Source organism: Propithecus coquereli, unplaced genomic scaffold (genome assembly GCF_000956105.1).
Source record: "Propithecus coquereli isolate 6110/MARCELLA unplaced genomic scaffold, Pcoq_1.0 Scaffold13, whole genome shotgun sequence".
Lineage (NCBI taxonomy): Eukaryota > Metazoa > Chordata > Mammalia > Primates > Indriidae > Propithecus > Propithecus coquereli.
Window position 1 is genome coordinate 13864240 of NW_012137191.1, and position 19377 is coordinate 13883616.

A 19377-nucleotide genomic window follows, 5' to 3' on the forward strand; every position below is an offset into this window, starting at 1 on the left:
CATGCAGAAAATGCAGTGTCGGATCTACAGGAGATGAGAAGGTTTATCACGGGACACGCATGCACTTCCAGACTTTGCTTTACCTTGTCATAACAGGGTTGTGAATACCATATAAATGATCTTTATGATAACCATTATTACCATTTTCCATACTGTAACAAAAATAAATATACCAAAGACACCATGTTATCTCTAAGATGAAGTATTTACATTATGGATTACAAAGACAATGTAATGGTCGTGAAAAGTATGCGACACTTTGTCAAATCTACAAAGAAGGTAAAGGGTATATTTACATTTTAAAAAAACCAAGACCAAAATGACTACTTTGCAGATGAATACATTTAATATATAAAATTTTCATTAATTCAATAAATATTCCTTGAGCACCTTCTATGTGCCAGCCATCTTTTTAAGAGGCATCATGATTTATTTTTTACCTGGACAGATCTATTGTTTTATGTCATTTTAAGATGTTATTAATTTAATTTTAAAAGTCCCTCACATAATAATAAAACCTCCCCCATCCCATCTATGAATAGAGTTTAAAAAAAAAGGCTTACTTTTTCATGGGTATAGTTTCAACACTACAAAATACAAAAAAGGGAGATACAATTACTTTTCTTGTTATTATTAAAGCTTAGCAGCTACAGCCCCAATATGTTTACTCTAATACAGACATAGACGGTGCAAACTCAGGAGACACACACGCTGAGGAGATGGAGGAGATAAGCAAAGTAAAGAAGAAACACGCAAGTTCACCAGACACAGCGAAGGGCAGACTACAGGGCCAACACGGAAAGCAGTAGAAACAGTTATCATAAAGTGAACTGCCAAGTCCCCGAGAGAGAGGAACTGCAAATAAGAAATAAAAAGGCTGGTTACAGAAGCTGAGAGGATTAAGCAAGAAGAAGAAAACTGTTACTACAAGTGTAAGAAAATTGGTGCAATAAAAATCCCAACAAAACACTTGAACAGAAATGACCCACTACTTAAAAAATGTAAAAAATCAAGTTTAAAATCTCATCAGAGCTCATCTCTTTGAAGACGGCACCACCTAGACAATGACCCCCCGGCCCTGTGGAAACCCACGTACTTACTCATCGTACACATCCTCCGAATCCATTCGACGATAGTACTTGGCCAGCTTTACGGCAAAAATTAGAGCCGGAAGTAAAAATACAGTAGCTTTTCCTATGCCAAACCAAAACAAATTCTAGGAGGAAAAAAAAAATCAGAAGAATTCAATGATTGAAGATGGGAGATGGAAAACAACAGTTGTTTGGGGAAAATTTTCTTTTGCGATTTTTTTAATGAGTTTTCATTTTGTTTCTTAAAACCATTTGTGAACCTCATATGAACCAGCCACTGTGTGAAGTGTTATACATTATGATTCATTTAATTTTTCAAAAACCTTGAGAAGATCCTATTAAATTTGTTTTATGAAAAAGGAACAGAAGTAGCAAGTGGGAAAGCCAGGATTTGAATCTAGGATGTGCCAAAACAACTTCGGACCGCCCCACTATAGGACTTCTCTTTGCTGCCCACTGTCTAGCAGTAAGAGCACAGATGGCCAGCAGGTCCGAGTTTAAATTCCTTTTATGGGTTTTTTTAAATGTTAAGATGATTAATTGACCCTCCTATCTTTGTTCTGCAACTGAACAGTTAAGATGGCAGCATCCTCATCCCAGAAAATTATTGTGTCAAGAAGATAGAAACATCCACTTAAACACTTAAAAGTTTGTTTGGAGGGTAGATTTTATGTTACGTGTTCTTACCACGATAAAATAAAATTTAAAAAATAATAATAACTGGCTTAAAATACCCCCCCAAAAAAGTATCGTTTTTTTAAACAGTTGCCCAGATGCATGAGTCAGATTTCATGTGTAAACCTGGGTTTATGTCTTTCCTTGAAAAATCTGAAATTCTCTCTCTTAACACTGATCCCTTGTTCCCACAAGGCAACAGTCTAGAAGTGGTTCTTTCCAGAGGGGCATTTGTTTTCAGTGTGGCACAGGCCATACTTCTAAAATTTGCAGGCTGAGATTCAAAATTATTTAACCTTATGGACCAATCAGAGCAAACACAGCAATGCATGGCCTGTTTGACCATGTGGGTGCCCGTACGTGGGCTGAATGCCACTTCTGGCCAGCATCCTGCACTTGGCCTGCTTTCTAAATCCACCAGGCTCCTATGGATAGTAGTTCAAGTCTGAGGCCCGCGCCTAGAATAATGCTGTCAGCAACACTAGTACAACTTTTCTCAGCCCACCTTGAGGCCAAACACAGCTTGTACAGAACAATAGCTGCTCTGACCCTCAGGGCCTGGCCCTGTATTTCTGCTTTGCTCCTGGCTAAGTTTAGTGCTGCAGGGTGGTGCCACCCCTTTGGTCCCTCATTTCCAGTCAATTTCTTCTCCCTTGCTCCATTTTCTTTTCTTTTTTTTTTTTTTTTTTGAGACAGAGTCTCACTGTGTTGCCCGGGCTAGAGTGCCGTGGTGTCAGCCTAGCTCACAGCAACCTCAAGCTCAAGCAATCCTTCTGCCTCAGCCTCCCGAGTAGCTGGGACTACAGGCATGCGCCACCATGCCCGGCTAATTTTTTCTATATATTTTTAGTTGTCCGATTAATTTCTTTCTATTTTTAGTAGAGACGGGGTCTCACTCTTGCTCGGGCTGGTTTCGAACTCCTGAGCTCAAACAATCCACCCGCCTCGGCCTCCCAGAGTGCTAGGATTACAGGCGTGAGCCACCGCGCCCGGCCGCTCCATTTTCATTTATTAGTGGATTTCTATGTTTTCAACCTTGTTTTAAGAAGCTTTACAGCTTCATAGCAACCGTATCCTTTTTCTAGAGGCTGCTTTAATCCTTTTGGAAATAATCAAGATACAAAAGAAACATGTTAGCCAGCCTGTAGTCTGTTTCCTTGGTGAAGCAGATGCCCAGAGCTCTTCTTACTATTTAAACCACCTGCTACAAAGCTCCAGCCGATCATCTTCCCAAGCAGCCCCCAGACCTCCCCTCAATCTGTCCCTGATTATTTGCAGAGAGGCACCTGCTAGTTGGCTGATTTGACTGGTTGGGGGTAGTAGACGGTGGAGGCTGGATGGACACAGGGAGAAGTCGATTCAGGTTCAAGCAGGCTAACCCTGACTGCTTTAATGAGGGCTTCTGCCAAAGCTGGCAGCAGGGGCCACCAAGCACAGGACTAAAAGGGAAGAGGATGCCAGAGGAGGGAAGCAGCCAGGAAGCCAGGGCTTAGGGTCTATGTGGCTGGGACAGTGACAGGATCCTTCCCATGTGGGCATGAAAGTCCACCCAGCAGAGAGGTGGAATGAACAAGGGACATGCACAGAGCAATATGGATGCACTGAAACAGACAGCTACCTGTCACCCTTCATTCATTCTGCGGTGATACTCGGCCAGGCAATACACCTCACGGCAGAGACACAGCCCTGTACTCACGGAATTCAGAGTCTAGAGTGTGTTTGGGGGCAAGTCTTAATCAAAGAATTGCACAAATATATAATTCAAACAGCAATATATCTCTAAAGGAATAGCATAGATTTCTACAGGAATGTAGAAAAGGGAGCCCAACCTAGTTTGGAGGGTCAGAAAAGCCTTCCTGGAGAAAAAGATGTTTGAGCTAAGACCTGAAAACTGAGCAAATGATAATAGTGAACACTTACAGAGTATGTTAATGTACCAGTGGCATTAAGGGTTTTACATGTAACCCCTCACTGAACCATCAAAACAAGGCAATGTAGGTGATGAAGCTCAGAATATTTCAGTAAATTTTCAAAGTCACAGAGTTCTAAAGGTGTAGAAATGGAATTTGAATTCAGAGTCTGTGTGTCCTAACCGTTTTGTTATAAGACCTAGAGGACTTAGCCTAGTGGGTGGTGGGTGGGGAGGGGAAGAGGACAGAGAGAGAGAAAAAGGGGGTGTGTGTCCATCTCCTGTCCAGACAGAGGGAATGGCACATGCAAAGGCCCTGAGGTGGGGAAACTGAGATGCATTTGGTGAACTGAAAGACGGTAAGTGTGTCTGCAGCACAGGGAGGAAGGTGAATGGATAAGACAAAATGAGGCACGGAGGGGCAGGGGCCCAATCATCAGGGCTGGCCTGTCCTGCAAAGGATGCTCACGACAGCCACAGGGAGCCAGCGAGGTGTTTTAAGCAGAGGTGAGCGGATCGGCTCCCAGAGTCAGTGCATGTTGAGGGGTGATTAGAGCTGAGGAATAAACCTGATTAACTGGAATTACCATCCCCATGGTCATATCTGAGAGGGCTTTTAAGTGACAAATGAAGTTTGGAGTAGCTTTCAGTTTGTGTATATAGTTGCACTAAGAATCCTTCTGAACATTAGTAATCTGCTCCCAATGCCTGCTTCTTTCTAGTTATTTTGGACAAGTGGGAGTTTTTTTCACAAGAGTCTCCTGACTTCTGTAAATACAATTCTAGTAAGGAACGAAGCTATGCAACTGGGGCTTCGACTTTTCTGGTCTATTCGGCATCAAAACACATTGATTTAAATTTTAGATTCTAGGGTTTTCCATTCCAAAATCATAACAGACCCAAGCAGAAAACTAATTATTATAGTGTGCATTACAATCGGGGGTGGGGGGAAAGGATCAAGGACCATGGACTTATTGTGCCTCCTTCTTGTTAGTGATGAAATTCTTACCAGAGGACTGACGACGTAGCCACACAGAAGCACGTTAACAGCAGAGTCTAGAGCGGTGGCCACAGGTTTGCAGGACACCATCTTCTCTCTGATCTATGGGAGTAAGAACCACAACAAACTTTAACCGAGCCACGTCCACAAAAATCCACCAGACTCAGACGTGCCATTTACCTTTGACCTGGTTTCACACAAAAGGACCTCCGTGTCCTCTAAGACTATGGTGCCCAAGCCCCGGGCCGCAGTACTGGTCCGTGGCCTGTTAGGGACCGTGCTGAAGAGCTCCACCCCCACCGCCGGCCACGGAAAGATTGTCTTCCATGAAACTTAGGAACGAGGGAGGGAGCCGTGGCACAGCAGGAGATGAGTGGCAGGCGAGGGGGCATATTTACAGCCACTCCCGATCACCCAAGTGGCTGCCTGAGCTCCACACCCCCGCATCCACCCCCAACCCGTGGAAAAATTGTCTTTCACGAAACTGGTCCCTAGTGCCAAAAAAGCTGGGGACCGCTGCTCTAAGACATGGAGCTGACAGCTGATTCTTATCGATGAGTTCTGTAAGGTTGCTGTTGGCCCTCTGTAACAACCATGGGTTCTGTATCTGTGGATTCAACCAACCGTGGATCAAAAATATTAGGAAAAAAAAGAAAAAAGGATGGTTGCACCTGTACTGAACACGTATAGACTTTTTTTCATATCATTATTCCTTAAACAATATAGTGGAGCAACTATTTACATAGCCTCTACATTGTAGTAGGTATAATAAGTAATCTAGAAGGAATTTAAAGTATACAGGAAAATGTGTGTAGGTTATACACAAAGACTATGCTATTTTATATCAGGGACTTGAGCATCTTCAAATTTTGGCATCTTTGGGGTGGGGGGTCCTGGCACCAATCCCCCATGGACACCGAGGGACAACTGTATCTGCTTTGAAGCAAGACCCACCCTTATTTTCTCAGAGCCTCGGTTTCCAGTTTTCTCATTTGTTATTGAAACAACAAGACCTATCCTACAGTACTCCTGAGAGAATGAAAGAGTTCAGCATGGTATTTGTCTCAATATTTTTTACCTGAGCCTTTGTTATCTGACAAAGGAGATGGGAAGAAAATGGAAGAGTCTGTACGGCGATGGTGAGCAAAGGGGACCAGAGGGGCCCCGGGAGAGCATGTCCTCTGACCTGGTGAGCAGGCCCCAGAAGTCTTGGCCCCACACTGCAAAAACCTTTCACTTACCTCCCACCAAATTACTGGGGAATTTAATTTTATTTCCTCTAGATTTTACCCTAGAAAATGACCATCCTAAGACATGGCCTCCTTGATGTTTATAAAAGATAAACTACTTACAGAGAACTCAGCCCACAGCAGATATTGTTCAAAGTACCCTACTATTGTTTTCACGTACTTCTTAGTTTCCTGGAAGGAAATCAAAGATTAGTAAACCATTAAAATGACGAAAGCATACTTAAATATTATAGAGATTTAATCTGTAATGTTCACATGCCCGCTTATTGCCATGCTTATTTTAAAAAAGAAGACTCACATCATTAATAACAGAGGTAATGTTGTTTGTGATGAAGTTCTGAGCAGAATCCAAAGAGGTAAGAATCTTGGCTATTCTGTCCTGGAAAACACGACAACAATCCACAGGGTATAAAGTGATGCAAGGATTTCATTAGACAATCTGCATATCGATTCCAGTACCGTAACCCGGCCCCACAACACCATGGCGTGGGCCTGCTGCTTAGGAAGATGACAGAGCCCCTCTGCGGGCAGGAGCGTGGGTGCAGCAGGAGCACATACTCTGGGCCAGACACTGGGCCGGTCCTTTTAGGGAGGGGCTCGTTGAATACCCACAACGCGCTCTGTAAATAGTTGTTATACTGTATTGTTTAGGTGTGGTAGGCTCCCTTCACAGACCAGGCAGCTGATCCAAGGTCAAGGTCAAGGTCAAGTTCGCCAGGCTGGGATGTATTAGAGAGTACTTGGGATTTGCACCTAGCTTTTTTTTTTTTTTTTTTGTAACTCCAAAGCCCACAGTCTTTGCACCACCACACACACAAAGACAAGGCCTCTGCCAACCCACATGCTAGCGTGGTGTAAATTAGAAAGGGGCCCCTTCTGCCCAGGAACCTGAGGGCACAGAGCCTGCTGAGTGGACAAATGGCTGACTTCCACCCTCCCCTGCCCGCACAGCTGGGCCCCTAGTGAAGGGCATCGCACAGCTGTATGCATCACCCTGAATGTCAAGGCGTGCAGAGAAAGTACAGGACCTGCACACAGTCACCAGTGTGCCGCAGGTTCCCTTGGCGTGGGACACACACTTAGGAAATGGTAACCATGATTAGAGGTACAGGGAGGTCCCAGAACAGAGTACAACACAAACATCTTCAGAGGAACCGAGTCATAATGTTGGTCTCACTGAGAAAAGTGAAGGAAGAAACATTTAATTTTTTCCTGTGGGGCTACATCCAAAACCTCTCATGGGTAGCCTATGCCACTCAATAAAACATTATTTTCCACATTGCCTGTTGGCATTGTGGATTCATGATAAACGCTGGAGCCTTGGAGCTCCATTTCTGCGGTGGGAACATTTGCCTGAGGGCACCCTTGTGGTAGATTGTATTAGTCGCTCTGGATTATTGACACCCTCCCTGGAGCCACCTCCCAGGGCGTGGAGTAGACTTCCCCAGCCCCGTGACGGTGGGCACGATCATGTGACTTGCTTTGCTGGTGGAATGCTGGGGATGTAGTAGATGCCCGTTCTGAGCAGTGGCTTATAGGACAACCTACATTTCCACTCATCCTCTGAACTCCTGTCCTCCACTAAGAGGACATGAGGTGGCCCAGTCAGGAGCTGCTCCTTCAGGCTGGGTGTCTAAATGGGAAGCTATGTAGAGAAGCCTGTGGTCAACCCCAAAATGAAAATGAATGATTGTGGTCAGAAGGCACTGAGATTTGGGGTTGTTTGTTAGGCAGCATCACCTCTGTAAAAGTGACCAACGTACCTCCTAAGCTTACATCCTACACATCAAAACACAGTTTTCACCTAAGTATCTAACAACCTGCTAAGACGAGGTCTATGTTTATAGAAGTACTTATAGAAAAGAAATAGTAGGAAAACCCAGTTTGGTATTTAAAATGGGTAAATAACTGAGACTTTTTTTTTTTTAACTTAAAAGTACTTACAAAAATCAACACCTCTGAAATTCTATGTGTTAGTATTTTAAAACCAAACCACCAAACCCCATGACAGCAAAACAAAGTAAATCCTCACCATTAATCCATTGCTTATGTGTTGCAGTGTCTTGATACTTTGCCTTAAAGTGCCCTGGTGGACAAACATAGATAATATTTTCAAAATATTACATGAAGCAGCAAGGTCACATGTCTTGTGTCCTCCCCTCCCCCAAGACGGTTATCAAATCTGACTTAACACTGTAATGGTTTCATTCTAGAAAAAATAACAGACACTAGTAACAATGTGTAACTTATACACCTCTGGTGTAAGAAAACCTGAAGAAAAACATCAGGATACACATTCTAAAGCTTCAAAGGGCAGTGCCTCACATACAAGGTGTCCAAGAAACCCCTCTGAATTAGGTTTGATCAGAGTAGAAGGCATTATTTAAAATAGAGCCTGCCCCACAAGAGTAGTTTACCTGAATGGTTTGGACCAGGGGTTGGTAAACTGTGTCTGTTAAGGGCCAGACAGTAAATATGTTAGGCTTTATGTGCTATAGTTCCAACTACTCAGCTTTGCCCTTGGAGCCAAAAGCAGCCACAGACAGTTTGTAACTAAGTGGGCATGGTGAGAATGCAAATTAGTACAACCTCTATGGAAATACAGGATGGAGATTCCTCAAAGAACTGAAAGTTAACCTACCATTCCATCTAGCAATCCCATTACTGGGCATCTACCCAAAAGAGCAAAAGACATTCTATAATAAAGACATCTGCACTCGAATGTTTATAGCAGCACAATTCACCATTGCAAAGATGTGGAATCAACCCAAGTGCCCATCGATTTATGAATGGATTAACAAAATGTGGTATATGTATACTGTGGAATACTATACAGCCACGAAGAAGGATGAATTAAGTCCTTTTGCAACAATTTAGATGGAACTGTGACCATTATTCTAAGTGAAGTAGCTAAAGAATGGAAAAACAAACAGGACATGTACTCGCTATTAAATTGGAACTAACCCATGAGGACACATGTGCACAGAGGGAAGTAAAACTCAGTGGAAATCAAACAGGGGGGAAGGGAAAGGAGGGGATGGGCAAAAACCTACCTAATGGCTGCAATGAACACTATCTGGGTGATGGGCACACTTATAACCCCAACCCAAGCATAACAAAATTGATATATGTAACCAAAAACATTTGTACCCCCATAATATTTTGAAATTTTTAAAAAATTCCTTTCCTTAAAAAAAAAAAAAAAAAAGAAAAGTGGGCCTGGCTGTGTTCTAATAAACTGGCAGCAGACTGTAGCTTTGGAGGGCCCTAGTTTGCCAACCCTGTACATGTGAGCATAGGTCACATGCACAAAACAACTTGCCTATTTGTGCATAGGTTGCCCTGGTTCTGAAAAAGTCATGAAATCCTGTCTATTTGAAGGAAAGCATTAAAAAAATGCAAAACCAGCTTAAACTATTGACACATTTGTGTTGGGCATAAAAAAGTACAGTAGAAAATTGTGAAGAGCACAGGATACAAATGAAGAAAATTCAATAGGATGATTTTGTGAATAATCTAATGAATTAGGAAGTCAGGAGAGAAAAAAAGAGTAGTGAGAACTAGTCTGGAAGTTCATTCAGATGTTGGAGGCGAGTGGATTTACGCGCTTCTCTAACCTGAGTGAGCTGATTCAGTAACCCAGTTTCCACACAGTTCTCGCCTTGACCGCGGCAAACAAGACCCGCATGCAAGCATATAATAATTCCTCCTATTTCCCGAGTCCCTCTCTGAGGTGAGGTCCTTTAACTCCATGAATCAGGTAGTAACAAGGCAGGAATTGTTCCCACCATATTTACATGAGGAAACCGAGAAGCCACAATACTTTGGAGAGGCAGAAGCAGGATTTGAAACCAAGTGTGTCTGATTCCAAAGCCCATATTCTTTCCTTGCTGCCAACTGCCTTTACTGCATTAAGGAAAGAGCCAGAAGGTGGTGAGAAGGAAACGGAAAGAATGGGAGAGAAGAGAGGAAGCATGACCATGGAGACGGCTGACGGAGCTAAGGGGATGCACACAGAAAAGCACTTACCCTCACCTTCGCATGTTAAAGTTTGGAGAAAAAGAATTGAAGAATAAGTGAGAGCGAATCCACAGCACTGTGGCTGAGTGCAGGGCGTGGGAAGGGCTGCTCCCAGCAACGGAAACTAGAGCAAGGTGCAGGAGACGGCCACAGGACTTCATCTAACTGCTCAAACCCACAGGGAAAAAGGGGAGGAAATAAACAGGAGAGGGAGGCACAATTTAAGCTTTGCCTTCTTTAAAGCCCAGCTCAATTTCTGAGGTGGGGCCAATGGGACTGGACCTCGAGAGATGAGCATTAGGCTAAATGAAAGGCAGCCAGCTGCAATCGACTTTGCTCAGGCCACAGTGAAATCCCAGACGTTGCTGTTACCAGTGATTGCTCCATAGGAATGATCTGTAGACGGTGAATCATTTTAATAGTTTCTGCATCTCTTTTCAAGGACTGCCTCAAATTTCCTGGCGGCTGCAAAGAGAATGAAATAAGCAAAGATCAACACCTTCTTTCCAGACTCAAAGCACGCTCTCTAACCACAGGGGGCCCAGGCCAGCCGAGACATAAGCATGTAGGCAGCCCTCCTTGCCCAGTAACAGCCATGGGTGGACACGGGGGTTGGCCAGGTGGGACAGTGCCAAGACACCCTGCTTCAAATCACAAGCCCATGGACTCTCGGCAATAACCCACACTGATGATTCCTACCTGAGTGCCAGAGGCTGTGTCCTTTCTCCACCTCACCGTGATGTAGCCACTATGAGTTTCCCCATTTTACAGATAAGAAAACCAAGGCTCAACCGAGAAATTTTTATATAACGCACACTTAAATAGTGTTTAGCGTATTAACATATAACAATCCTATAAGGTAGGTGCTTATCGCCCCCATTTGACAGATGGGGAAACTAAAGCACAGAGAGGAGAAATATCTTGCCCAAGCTCCTGCTGTTAGGAAGCAGCTGATTCAGGATTTAAACCCAGGTCTTCCCCCAGAGCCAAGGTTCCTTGTCACCGTGGTCTGCTGCTTCTTGGATGGGACCAGTTAAGGCCAAGTGGTCACCAACCAGCAGAGAAGTCAATGAATGGGATGCTTATGGGGCTCAGGTGGTGTCTCTGCCCTCCCTTACCACTTACCACTGGTGATGCAAAGCAACACATGGAATCTTCCTCCCACATCCTCAGGTACCATCCCCCAACTCCAAGAAAAATGACGTGTGTGTGTGTGTGTGTGTGTGTGTGTGTGTGTGTGTGTCTAGGTGGAGGGGTTGACAGAGGTGAAAGCAGATCCAGAGCTGAAGCAGCAAGGACATCTTTCCTAAGTGCAGAGGACAGCAGCTGCTGTGGTCACCTGGCAACATTCAGGCTCAGAGAGGTTTGGGCCACACGGCAATGGCTGCTGATAGGGACTTTTGGCATGCTCAAGAGAGGCATTTGTAAACAAGGCATTACTCTTTTCAGTAGCCTCCCTAAGAATGCTATTGCCATGTGACATCTCCAACTACTACAGCATTTAACAGGGACTATTTGTACTCACCAAATGGTTTGCTTTTGTTTCTAGATCATATGCAAATGATAAAAGATTCACTTTCACAGGGTGTTTACCAGTCTGCAAAAGAGGTGTAAAAAACTATGTTAAGGATATGGGATTTTTAAACCTTAGCAACATCTAACAGGCAATATGGGCCCATAACTATAAAGTAATCAAGGTTAGAAACTCTTACATAGGTGACAACATCTGCATTCTTATCTATACATATAAAACTGTATTATTTTTATTCAATCATATTATTCAACCATAAAAAGGAATGAAGTACTGATACATGCTATAACATGGATAAACCACAAAAACATGCTAAGTTAAAGAAGCCAGACACAAAAAGTCACATATTATATGATTCCATTTATGTGGAATATCCAGAATAGGCAAATCTGTAGAAATAAAACAGAGATGGCTTGTTGCCAGGGTTTGGGGGAGGAGGGAATGGGGAGGAACTGCTGATCGGTGCAGCATTTCCTTTGGGATGATGAAAATGTTTTGGAACCAGAGGTGGTATTTGTGCTACATTGTGAATATGCTAAATGCCACTGAATTGCTCACTTTAAAATGGTTAGTTTTATATTATATGAATCTCATCTTAATAAAAATAAAAATAAAAAGAAATACACAAATCCAATGTTCTAATTCCCCCCCCCTCCAAAGATCAAGCATGGATACCTGAGACAAGTAGGTGGCATAATTTATTTTGTCTATTCCACAAGCAGCAAAATCTTCAAGGTTGGTTCTTCCTGCTGTGTCCAGCAAAACAATATTAAAATTTATGTTCAGATTTTCAAATTCATTGCTTATACTTTCAGTATGCTGCATGGAAAAAAGTTATAAATCAATACATTATTCTCCAAGAATGTCACAAACTTAATGCTTTAAAAGAGCCGTAACACTACACAGGACAAAAAGCCAAAAAACAAAAAAAACCACACATGCACTGGGCTGGCATCTCTGCCTGGTACTCTCCCCTCCTTCCTGCTCCTTCCCAAGGCAAGCACTCTTTGAGGAGGTAGGATGCAAAGCAGAATAAGATTCTGTCTCTGCCCTAAAAGACCTCAAAGGGCAGAGGCTGTGTCATAAGAGGGGCATGTGAACTGAACTGCCTCAGGACACCAGGGCCTTGGAAAGGCCTCCAGACAAGGGGACCTGGAAAGACAATACAGAGCCGGTGGCTTCTGAGCCCCCGGCCTTGACAAATAGAGGTGCTGAAAGGGACAGGGCAGGCTGGCATTCCAGGGAAGGGGCCAGCATGCATTAGAGCTGGATAGGAGGAAGACACAGGAGATATGATTTGGGGAACAGTGTTTAGTTATTTGGGAGAAGGTCATAGGAATGTGGTTGCTGATTCAGGGTTGTGCTGGCAGCATGGAGTGTCCTGGGCAGCACTCTGCAAACACTATCTACCATTGTGCCCAGAGAAAGTGACCCATGGCATGACGGGCATCTATTTCTATTACATAACACTATGGAAAACAGCATTTTATTTATGCACACGTAAGGAGTATTTAGGGAAGATAAATTCATACAAAATTCATGTACAGCTTTCAAATAAACCTCTTCACATTTGAAAACCATCAAGCCACCACGGTGTCACAGTGCTGCTGCCAGCCTTCTGTGATGCCTGCGTGGGTGAGCTGTGGGCCTTGGGAATAACCTCCTCCCTTGGCATCTGTTCTCATTCTGGAAGCCCAAAAGAAAGAGGACTCTCTAGATTGATTCTTCCTTGCACAGCTGAGGCCAGAAGCGGCCTGCAGGTGTGGGAGGTAGGGATGGTCCTAGGCTAACTGCTAGAGAGCGGCTGAATCTCTCTTGCCTTTCCTTTTGGCCACCATACTCTGGAACAGTCTTTCCTCAGAGTCTTTGGTTTTAGAGATGGGGTGTCACTATGTTGCCCAGACTGGCCTCGAGCTCCTGGCCTCAAGTGACCTCTCTGCATCGACCTCCAAAGTAGCTGGGACCACAGGTGTGAGCCACCATGCCTGGCTCCTTGGAGTGTTTAAACTCAAGACTGGGGTGTGGGCTCAGTCAAAGGACGAGAGGATGTCGTTCTATTCTATGTGCTTCCATCCTTTCTGTCTCTTGCCAGCAGAGCTCACCAGAGCCCACCCTGGAGTCCTAGGGCCACAGCATGATTCATAAGGGATGAGGACAATGTGGACCACATTTCTTTGTGCCAAATGTCTAATTCCAGGACCTGGCAGAAAGGAGGGATGGTCTTGGAGAGTGAACCTCCCTGGGGAACGAGTGGGGCTTGTTTGTATACGAACATCTACACTCAGCGAAATGACATCTTTCCCTGCGAAGTGTCTGCAGTGAGGCCCTTTTAGAGGCTCTTGCATATTCCACTCAAAAAGCTGAAGCTGCAAGAAAGACAACCGGTTGCAGGGTGAGAAAGTGTTTTGCAACTAGATAGAGGGGAGGGTTGCACAACCATGTGAACGCACTAATTTTCACTTTCAAATAGTTACTTTTATCTTATGTGAATTTCATCTCAATTTTTAAAAGAGAAAGAAAGATGACTGGATTTCGTAAAGAAATACTGTGTCGGTTCCATGACTGGTTCTAATTACTTGCCTCGTTAATGTTGAGATGTTTGCTGATATTGAAGCGATTCTCCAGATGAAGAGTGGCATAAACGCCTCTATTGTTCTTGCAGTCACTGTGGGAATAAACAGAGAAATCATGACGCAGAAAAGCAGCTACCTCTGTACACTGCTAAAGATGAAAAGAAAGAGTCACTGTTTCTTTGTTTAATCTGTGATCACAGAAGTAGATCTGGGTGTCCCCAGGGGCCACAGGCATCCTCACCTAGCACGCGCCACTCTCGACTTCTTTCCCCAATTTACTAATGGCCCATTTTTGGAAGAGATATAAGATTGATAAATATGTCCCTCTATCTGTCTCCTTTGTGCTGTTTCCAGTACGGCTGTGGACAAGTTTACAAATTGGGAAGAAATACATTCTCATTTTAAAAATACAAAATGATGTTTGCTAGAAAGAGATGTGCTACAAAGTATGTCTTGGGCTTTGCAGGAAAAATGCCTACACGACTGAACTAAGTAGGGTGGGCCTCATCGAATGCATATTCTGGCCACAAAGATAGCTACAGCCCTGAAGGTGGTGACTCTTCCTTGCTGCAGCAGTCAGAGCCCACCAGCCCTGACGGATGCCTGGGAGAAGCAACTTTCCCACACCCCAGGAGGTACGATACTTCCCTCCAGGGAACAAGTGGGTAGATCTTGTTGGAACTTAGAGTTTGGTGCACGTACAAACAGAGGTAAAACTGAAGAGTTCTTCAGGAGCCAGAATCATGAAGAGCTGGCATGCCAGGCCAAGAAGCTTGGCCTTGACCTCTCAGCCTAGGGGTGGCAGACAGGTTTAACCGTGCACAGAAGTGCCAATGGATTGCTAATATCTGCCTAGAGCACGCTGTCCAGGAGGAGCCTGAGGCTCCCTGTGCTAAGCAGAAGACCACAACTGATTGGCAATGTCTGCCATGAGTGCAGACAGGACAAACGTGCAACTCATCAGCTCTTTGCTAGAGGTCATGGGACCCCTTGGAATTTAGGCAAGAATTGACATTTGTCATTAAATCACATCACATTCCTGGATGTTTGGACGTTGGAATGGGAAGCAGGGAGAGAGGAGAAAGAGATGAATTTAAGAAGGATTTAGGAGGTAAAGTCTACAAATAACATTTATAATATTGGGTTTGGGACAAAAATTCATTCCAAGTGCTGCATCCAGAAGCTCAGTTTTCACCGCCGTGGGCTCAGTAATGGAAACAAGGACTTTTCTCTGTCCCTGTACTTTGTACTCAGCCTGAAAGTGAGAGTGGGATTCTAAAAACCTCTCAAAGGACAGGCTGCTGCCACCCACCTCCCTGCCTTTCCCTGTGCCCCTTGCTTGGCCTGGTTGCCTTTTTTAATTCTTCTTTGTCCAGCCAATCCCTACCAACAAGTTACGATCAGCTCAGGAGCCATTTCTCTCAGGAAGCCCTTCCTAATTCTTCCATTCCCAAGCTGCATGAGATGCCCTCCTTGGAGCTTCTACAGTAGCCTCAGTACATTTCTATCCCCCATAAGTATCGCCCCATTCTAGAACACTTCTTTATGGATCTATCTTCCCACTAAGTTTTCCAAAACAGTAGGACCACGGTCTAATTCAACTGTGTATAATATCTCAGGTATCCTTAGTCATTCAGGATCCTCATACAACAACAAAAGCAGCTGTTAACATGGTACATAGCTCATAGAATGTTATGGATGTTAAAGAAGTTTATACACACAGTGTTTCCATCAGTCTTGGCACACAGAAAGTACCACGTCGGTGCTAGCTCTTATAATTTTTTAAAATTACCATTCTTACTACATAGCATAGAAGTCGTTCATTGTATAACAGAAGCAAACAGTAACAACAGGTGGGTACAATATGTGTTGCTTTAGTGGTGCACTGAAGGCCCTGACTTCACCACAATGTAATATATCAATGTAAAAAAATTGTACTTGTACCCTATGAATATATACAAATAAAAAATAAATGGGTAAAAAACCCCAGTGATGACATAGCTGTATTTGTTTTAAAATAACTTCTGTGGGTCAGCTAGAAGAACAAATGACCATTTATTAATTAAATGCATGCATATTTGAAAATGTTTTAAAAAGTGCCAAAAAAAAAAAGAATCACAATGCCTAAAAGTCTATCTGACAACTCACAAAATGTTTAAGAAGTCTCTCGAGTGTCGAATGATGGCTAATACTACTAAGCTATATAATAATACCAGGCAGAGGCCTAATATTTGCTTAAACCTGCATAAAGAAACTCTAAGAGGGTAATAAGAACACTAAGGATGGTGGTTTCTGTGTAGAGGATGGGAAAGGCCCCAGGGCAGATGGGGACCTGTGTCTGCCACCTCTGAGACATTCTGCTCTCAATGTGAGTCACTATCACCCTGTGTATTTTCAGTTTCATTCACTAAGAACACACTGTGTTAATGCACACATTCTCTGGCCCTCTGGTCTCACCATGGGTAGAAATAAAAATGTCATCGGTGTTTAAAATGCATTCTGTGAATTGGTTTCAAATACTCTTAAAGTGACTTCCTTCCCCAGGGCTCAGAACAGACAGCTGCCTGTGGGTTCACACCGAAGATCAGACACCTAAGACCATAAACCATCAGACCAGGAGGCCTATTTCACCATCTGGCAAATGTGCATGATGCAAAGTGAGCAAAGAGTCACCCGAGATTTAGGAGGAAAGGAATATTATATACTGTTTGTGGGCTGCTTCAAAAGCTGAACTAAAGGGCAAAGAACTTCAATATTTCTTTGGGAGAAGCTTAAGCAAGAGAGAGACTGTCAGTTGCTCAGGAATCAGGGGCCAGCTCGGTCCCTGTCTTGATGGATGAGAGAGGGTGTGGGGGCCCAGGAGGGAATTCTCCCAGCATACAGAGGTCACCAGGCTCTTTCATGTGAGAACGTGCCTGTCTGGCTATTGGATCTTGAAACACACACACTTAATGGAGCTGAGAAGGACGCAGAGACGGGAAAGAAGGTGACCAAGGCAACGAGAAGAAAGCCACATGAGGGAAGACAGAACAAGACTCAGGCTATGCAGCCTGGAAGGGGATGTGCTAGGAAGGAACACGTTTCCAGGGGAAACAGCTCACCCTGCTGGGACCTCACCATGAAAGAGAGGGTGTCTCCCCTTCTTGGGAGGTGCAAAGGGGCAAATGACAGAAAGGTAAAAAAGGGTTTTCACTACACAGGAAAATAATCTGTGGCACATCACAAATGCATCAGGTAGGACCTTGAAAATTCAAGTAAGTTTTAAAACGTTTAGGGAAATCTGAGTATCAGATTTCCAAAGATATTAGTGCTAGGGGTTATATTACAATGTTCCGCCAGCATTCTTATGTGTCAAAGATGGGAAAATGCATGTAGATGAACAATCATAAAAACAGATACTATTTTATCAAGTTCTCATGCTATGTCAGGCACTGTTCTAATCTCATGTTTTTCACTTAACCCTAAAACAACCGCAGGGTGAGAATTCCTGTTACCGTGACCGCTACTGAATTGCACAAGGTGACAGAGCCTCCGGGAGCGGAGCCAGGATTGGAGCCCAGGAGACCTGACTGCACAGGTCAGCCCTTCGACAGGCATCGCTATTATCTTGTCGGTGATTTCAGCCTATTTGTGATTTGGACCCATTCACTTAATTCTTGTTATACGGCTTTTACTATGGGCAAGGTGGTTCTTGAACAATAGTTCTCACAGGGTCCCGTTAATTCATCTTAGGGCCACCTTAACCAGTGAGTCCCAGGCATTACTGGAGAGAGGGACCTCGAGACATCCCATTCTGAGGTCTCAAAGGCTTTCAGGGGAAGGATTGTCTTTTCGGTACCACTTCTACTATTTCTTTGCTACAACTAGAGAACAGCCTACCTCTGAAACCGGAAAGTCATATCATTAAGATTAAAAAACACATTGAAAGCAAAATTCTCATTCTGGAGAAAGAACATTTTAAGAAGCAAAATGCATAATGCAATTATCGATACCTGTAAACTTGTCCAAAAGTGAGCCTAATATCTGATTTATTAAATATGATGCCAGAGAGATAGTATTGCCAATTCTCATTTAGTAAATAGGGTGTGTCCAAAACCTAGAACAAATTAAAAAGCATTTTTAAAAAACAAAACAAAACACGGTTTTATACTAACATACATACATATAATAAAATGAATATTCTGTTAATATATATTTTTCAGATTTTTCTCATTGATCTTCAACTTACAACTAGAAAATAATAGTGTGATTGGGATAAATCAGTTGGCCACTGGATGGCATTAATAAGAATTATTGAAATTACTTTTTTTTGAGAACTGTTAACTTTATTTTAATAAGACAACATGTTAGAAAAAGGATGGAATAGACAATTTGATTCAGAATATCTAATATAAAGCCATGAAGCAGCAGACCCAGCTCTTCACTACTTGTCTCTGGACAAAATAAATTAAAACTCACACAGTCGCTGCCCCTGCACCATATATATTTAAGAGGGGTAAGTTAGTGCAAGCTGTGTATGTGTTTGAGAAGTATAAATGGTTTTAAAATATCCCCTACATTTTAAGAATTACCTTTTAAAGATTCAACCCCGTATGGGAGATTAAAAAACCTGGCTTGATGTCTTCTTATTATCTTTTGTCGAGAGACCAAATGCAGATAATTTATTTGACACATCGATGCTCTCAATTTAATCTCCTTCAACCAACTGAATAACTACTACGTTATTAAGTATGAAATGTCTGATTTCCTTAAGTACTAAGTTTAACAGTTGATATCTGACATTTCTTGGTTTTTTTTTTTTTTTCTTTTGGTGAAGGTACATCCTCATTCTTTCAAATGCACATTTTGGCTTGTGATTATCTTTCAAATGTTTTTTCATAGCAATTTTTGTGAAACCATGGATAAGTCAAAAATCTGTGTTATTTTTGAATATGAATTCTGTTGTGGAACCAAGGCTGAACAGACAGCTCAGAATATCAACGAAGTGTTTGGGAAGGGTGTGACTAATGAACGCACAGTACGTCGATGGTTTGAGAAGGTCCATTCTGGTGATTTTAATCTTGAAAATGAGCCACGTGGGTGACCCGAGACCAAGGTGGATAATGATGAACTGGAAGCAAATCCATCTCAACCTATGTATGAATCAGCAGCAAGGTTTGACGTTAGTATTCCAATAATATTGGTCCATTTGAAACAAATCAGCAAGGTAAAGAAGCTGGATAGATGGGTTCTGCATGAATTAAACGAGCATCAGAAGAGAAATAAGTCTCGAGGCTTGCCTTTCTTTGCTGTCACGACATAAAGGCAAACCATTTCTACATCGTATTG

At 43.1% G+C, this 19377-nt stretch overlaps 1 protein-coding gene across 1 annotated transcript in view; it reads right to left on the bottom strand.

The window, feature by feature from the left end:
- Nucleotides 1-1096: 1096 nt before the first annotated feature.
- The window catches only part of PROM1 (prominin 1), a 92440-nt gene continuing 74159 nt past the window's right edge, over nt 1097-19377 (bottom strand). Inside the window, exons 13-22 of the mRNA XM_012638422.1 lie at nt 18042-18145; nt 14057-14141; nt 12152-12295; nt 11471-11542; nt 10318-10410; nt 7958-8011; nt 6224-6304; nt 6028-6096; nt 4685-4777; nt 1097-1216 (exon numbers count right to left, since the gene is read on the bottom strand). Of these exons, the coding sequence (XP_012493876.1) occupies nt 1097-1216; nt 4685-4777; nt 6028-6096; nt 6224-6304; nt 7958-8011; nt 10318-10410; nt 11471-11542; nt 12152-12295; nt 14057-14141; nt 18042-18145 (915 nt within the window). The remainder of the gene's footprint in view (nt 1217-4684; nt 4778-6027; nt 6097-6223; nt 6305-7957; nt 8012-10317; nt 10411-11470; nt 11543-12151; nt 12296-14056; nt 14142-18041; nt 18146-19377) is intronic.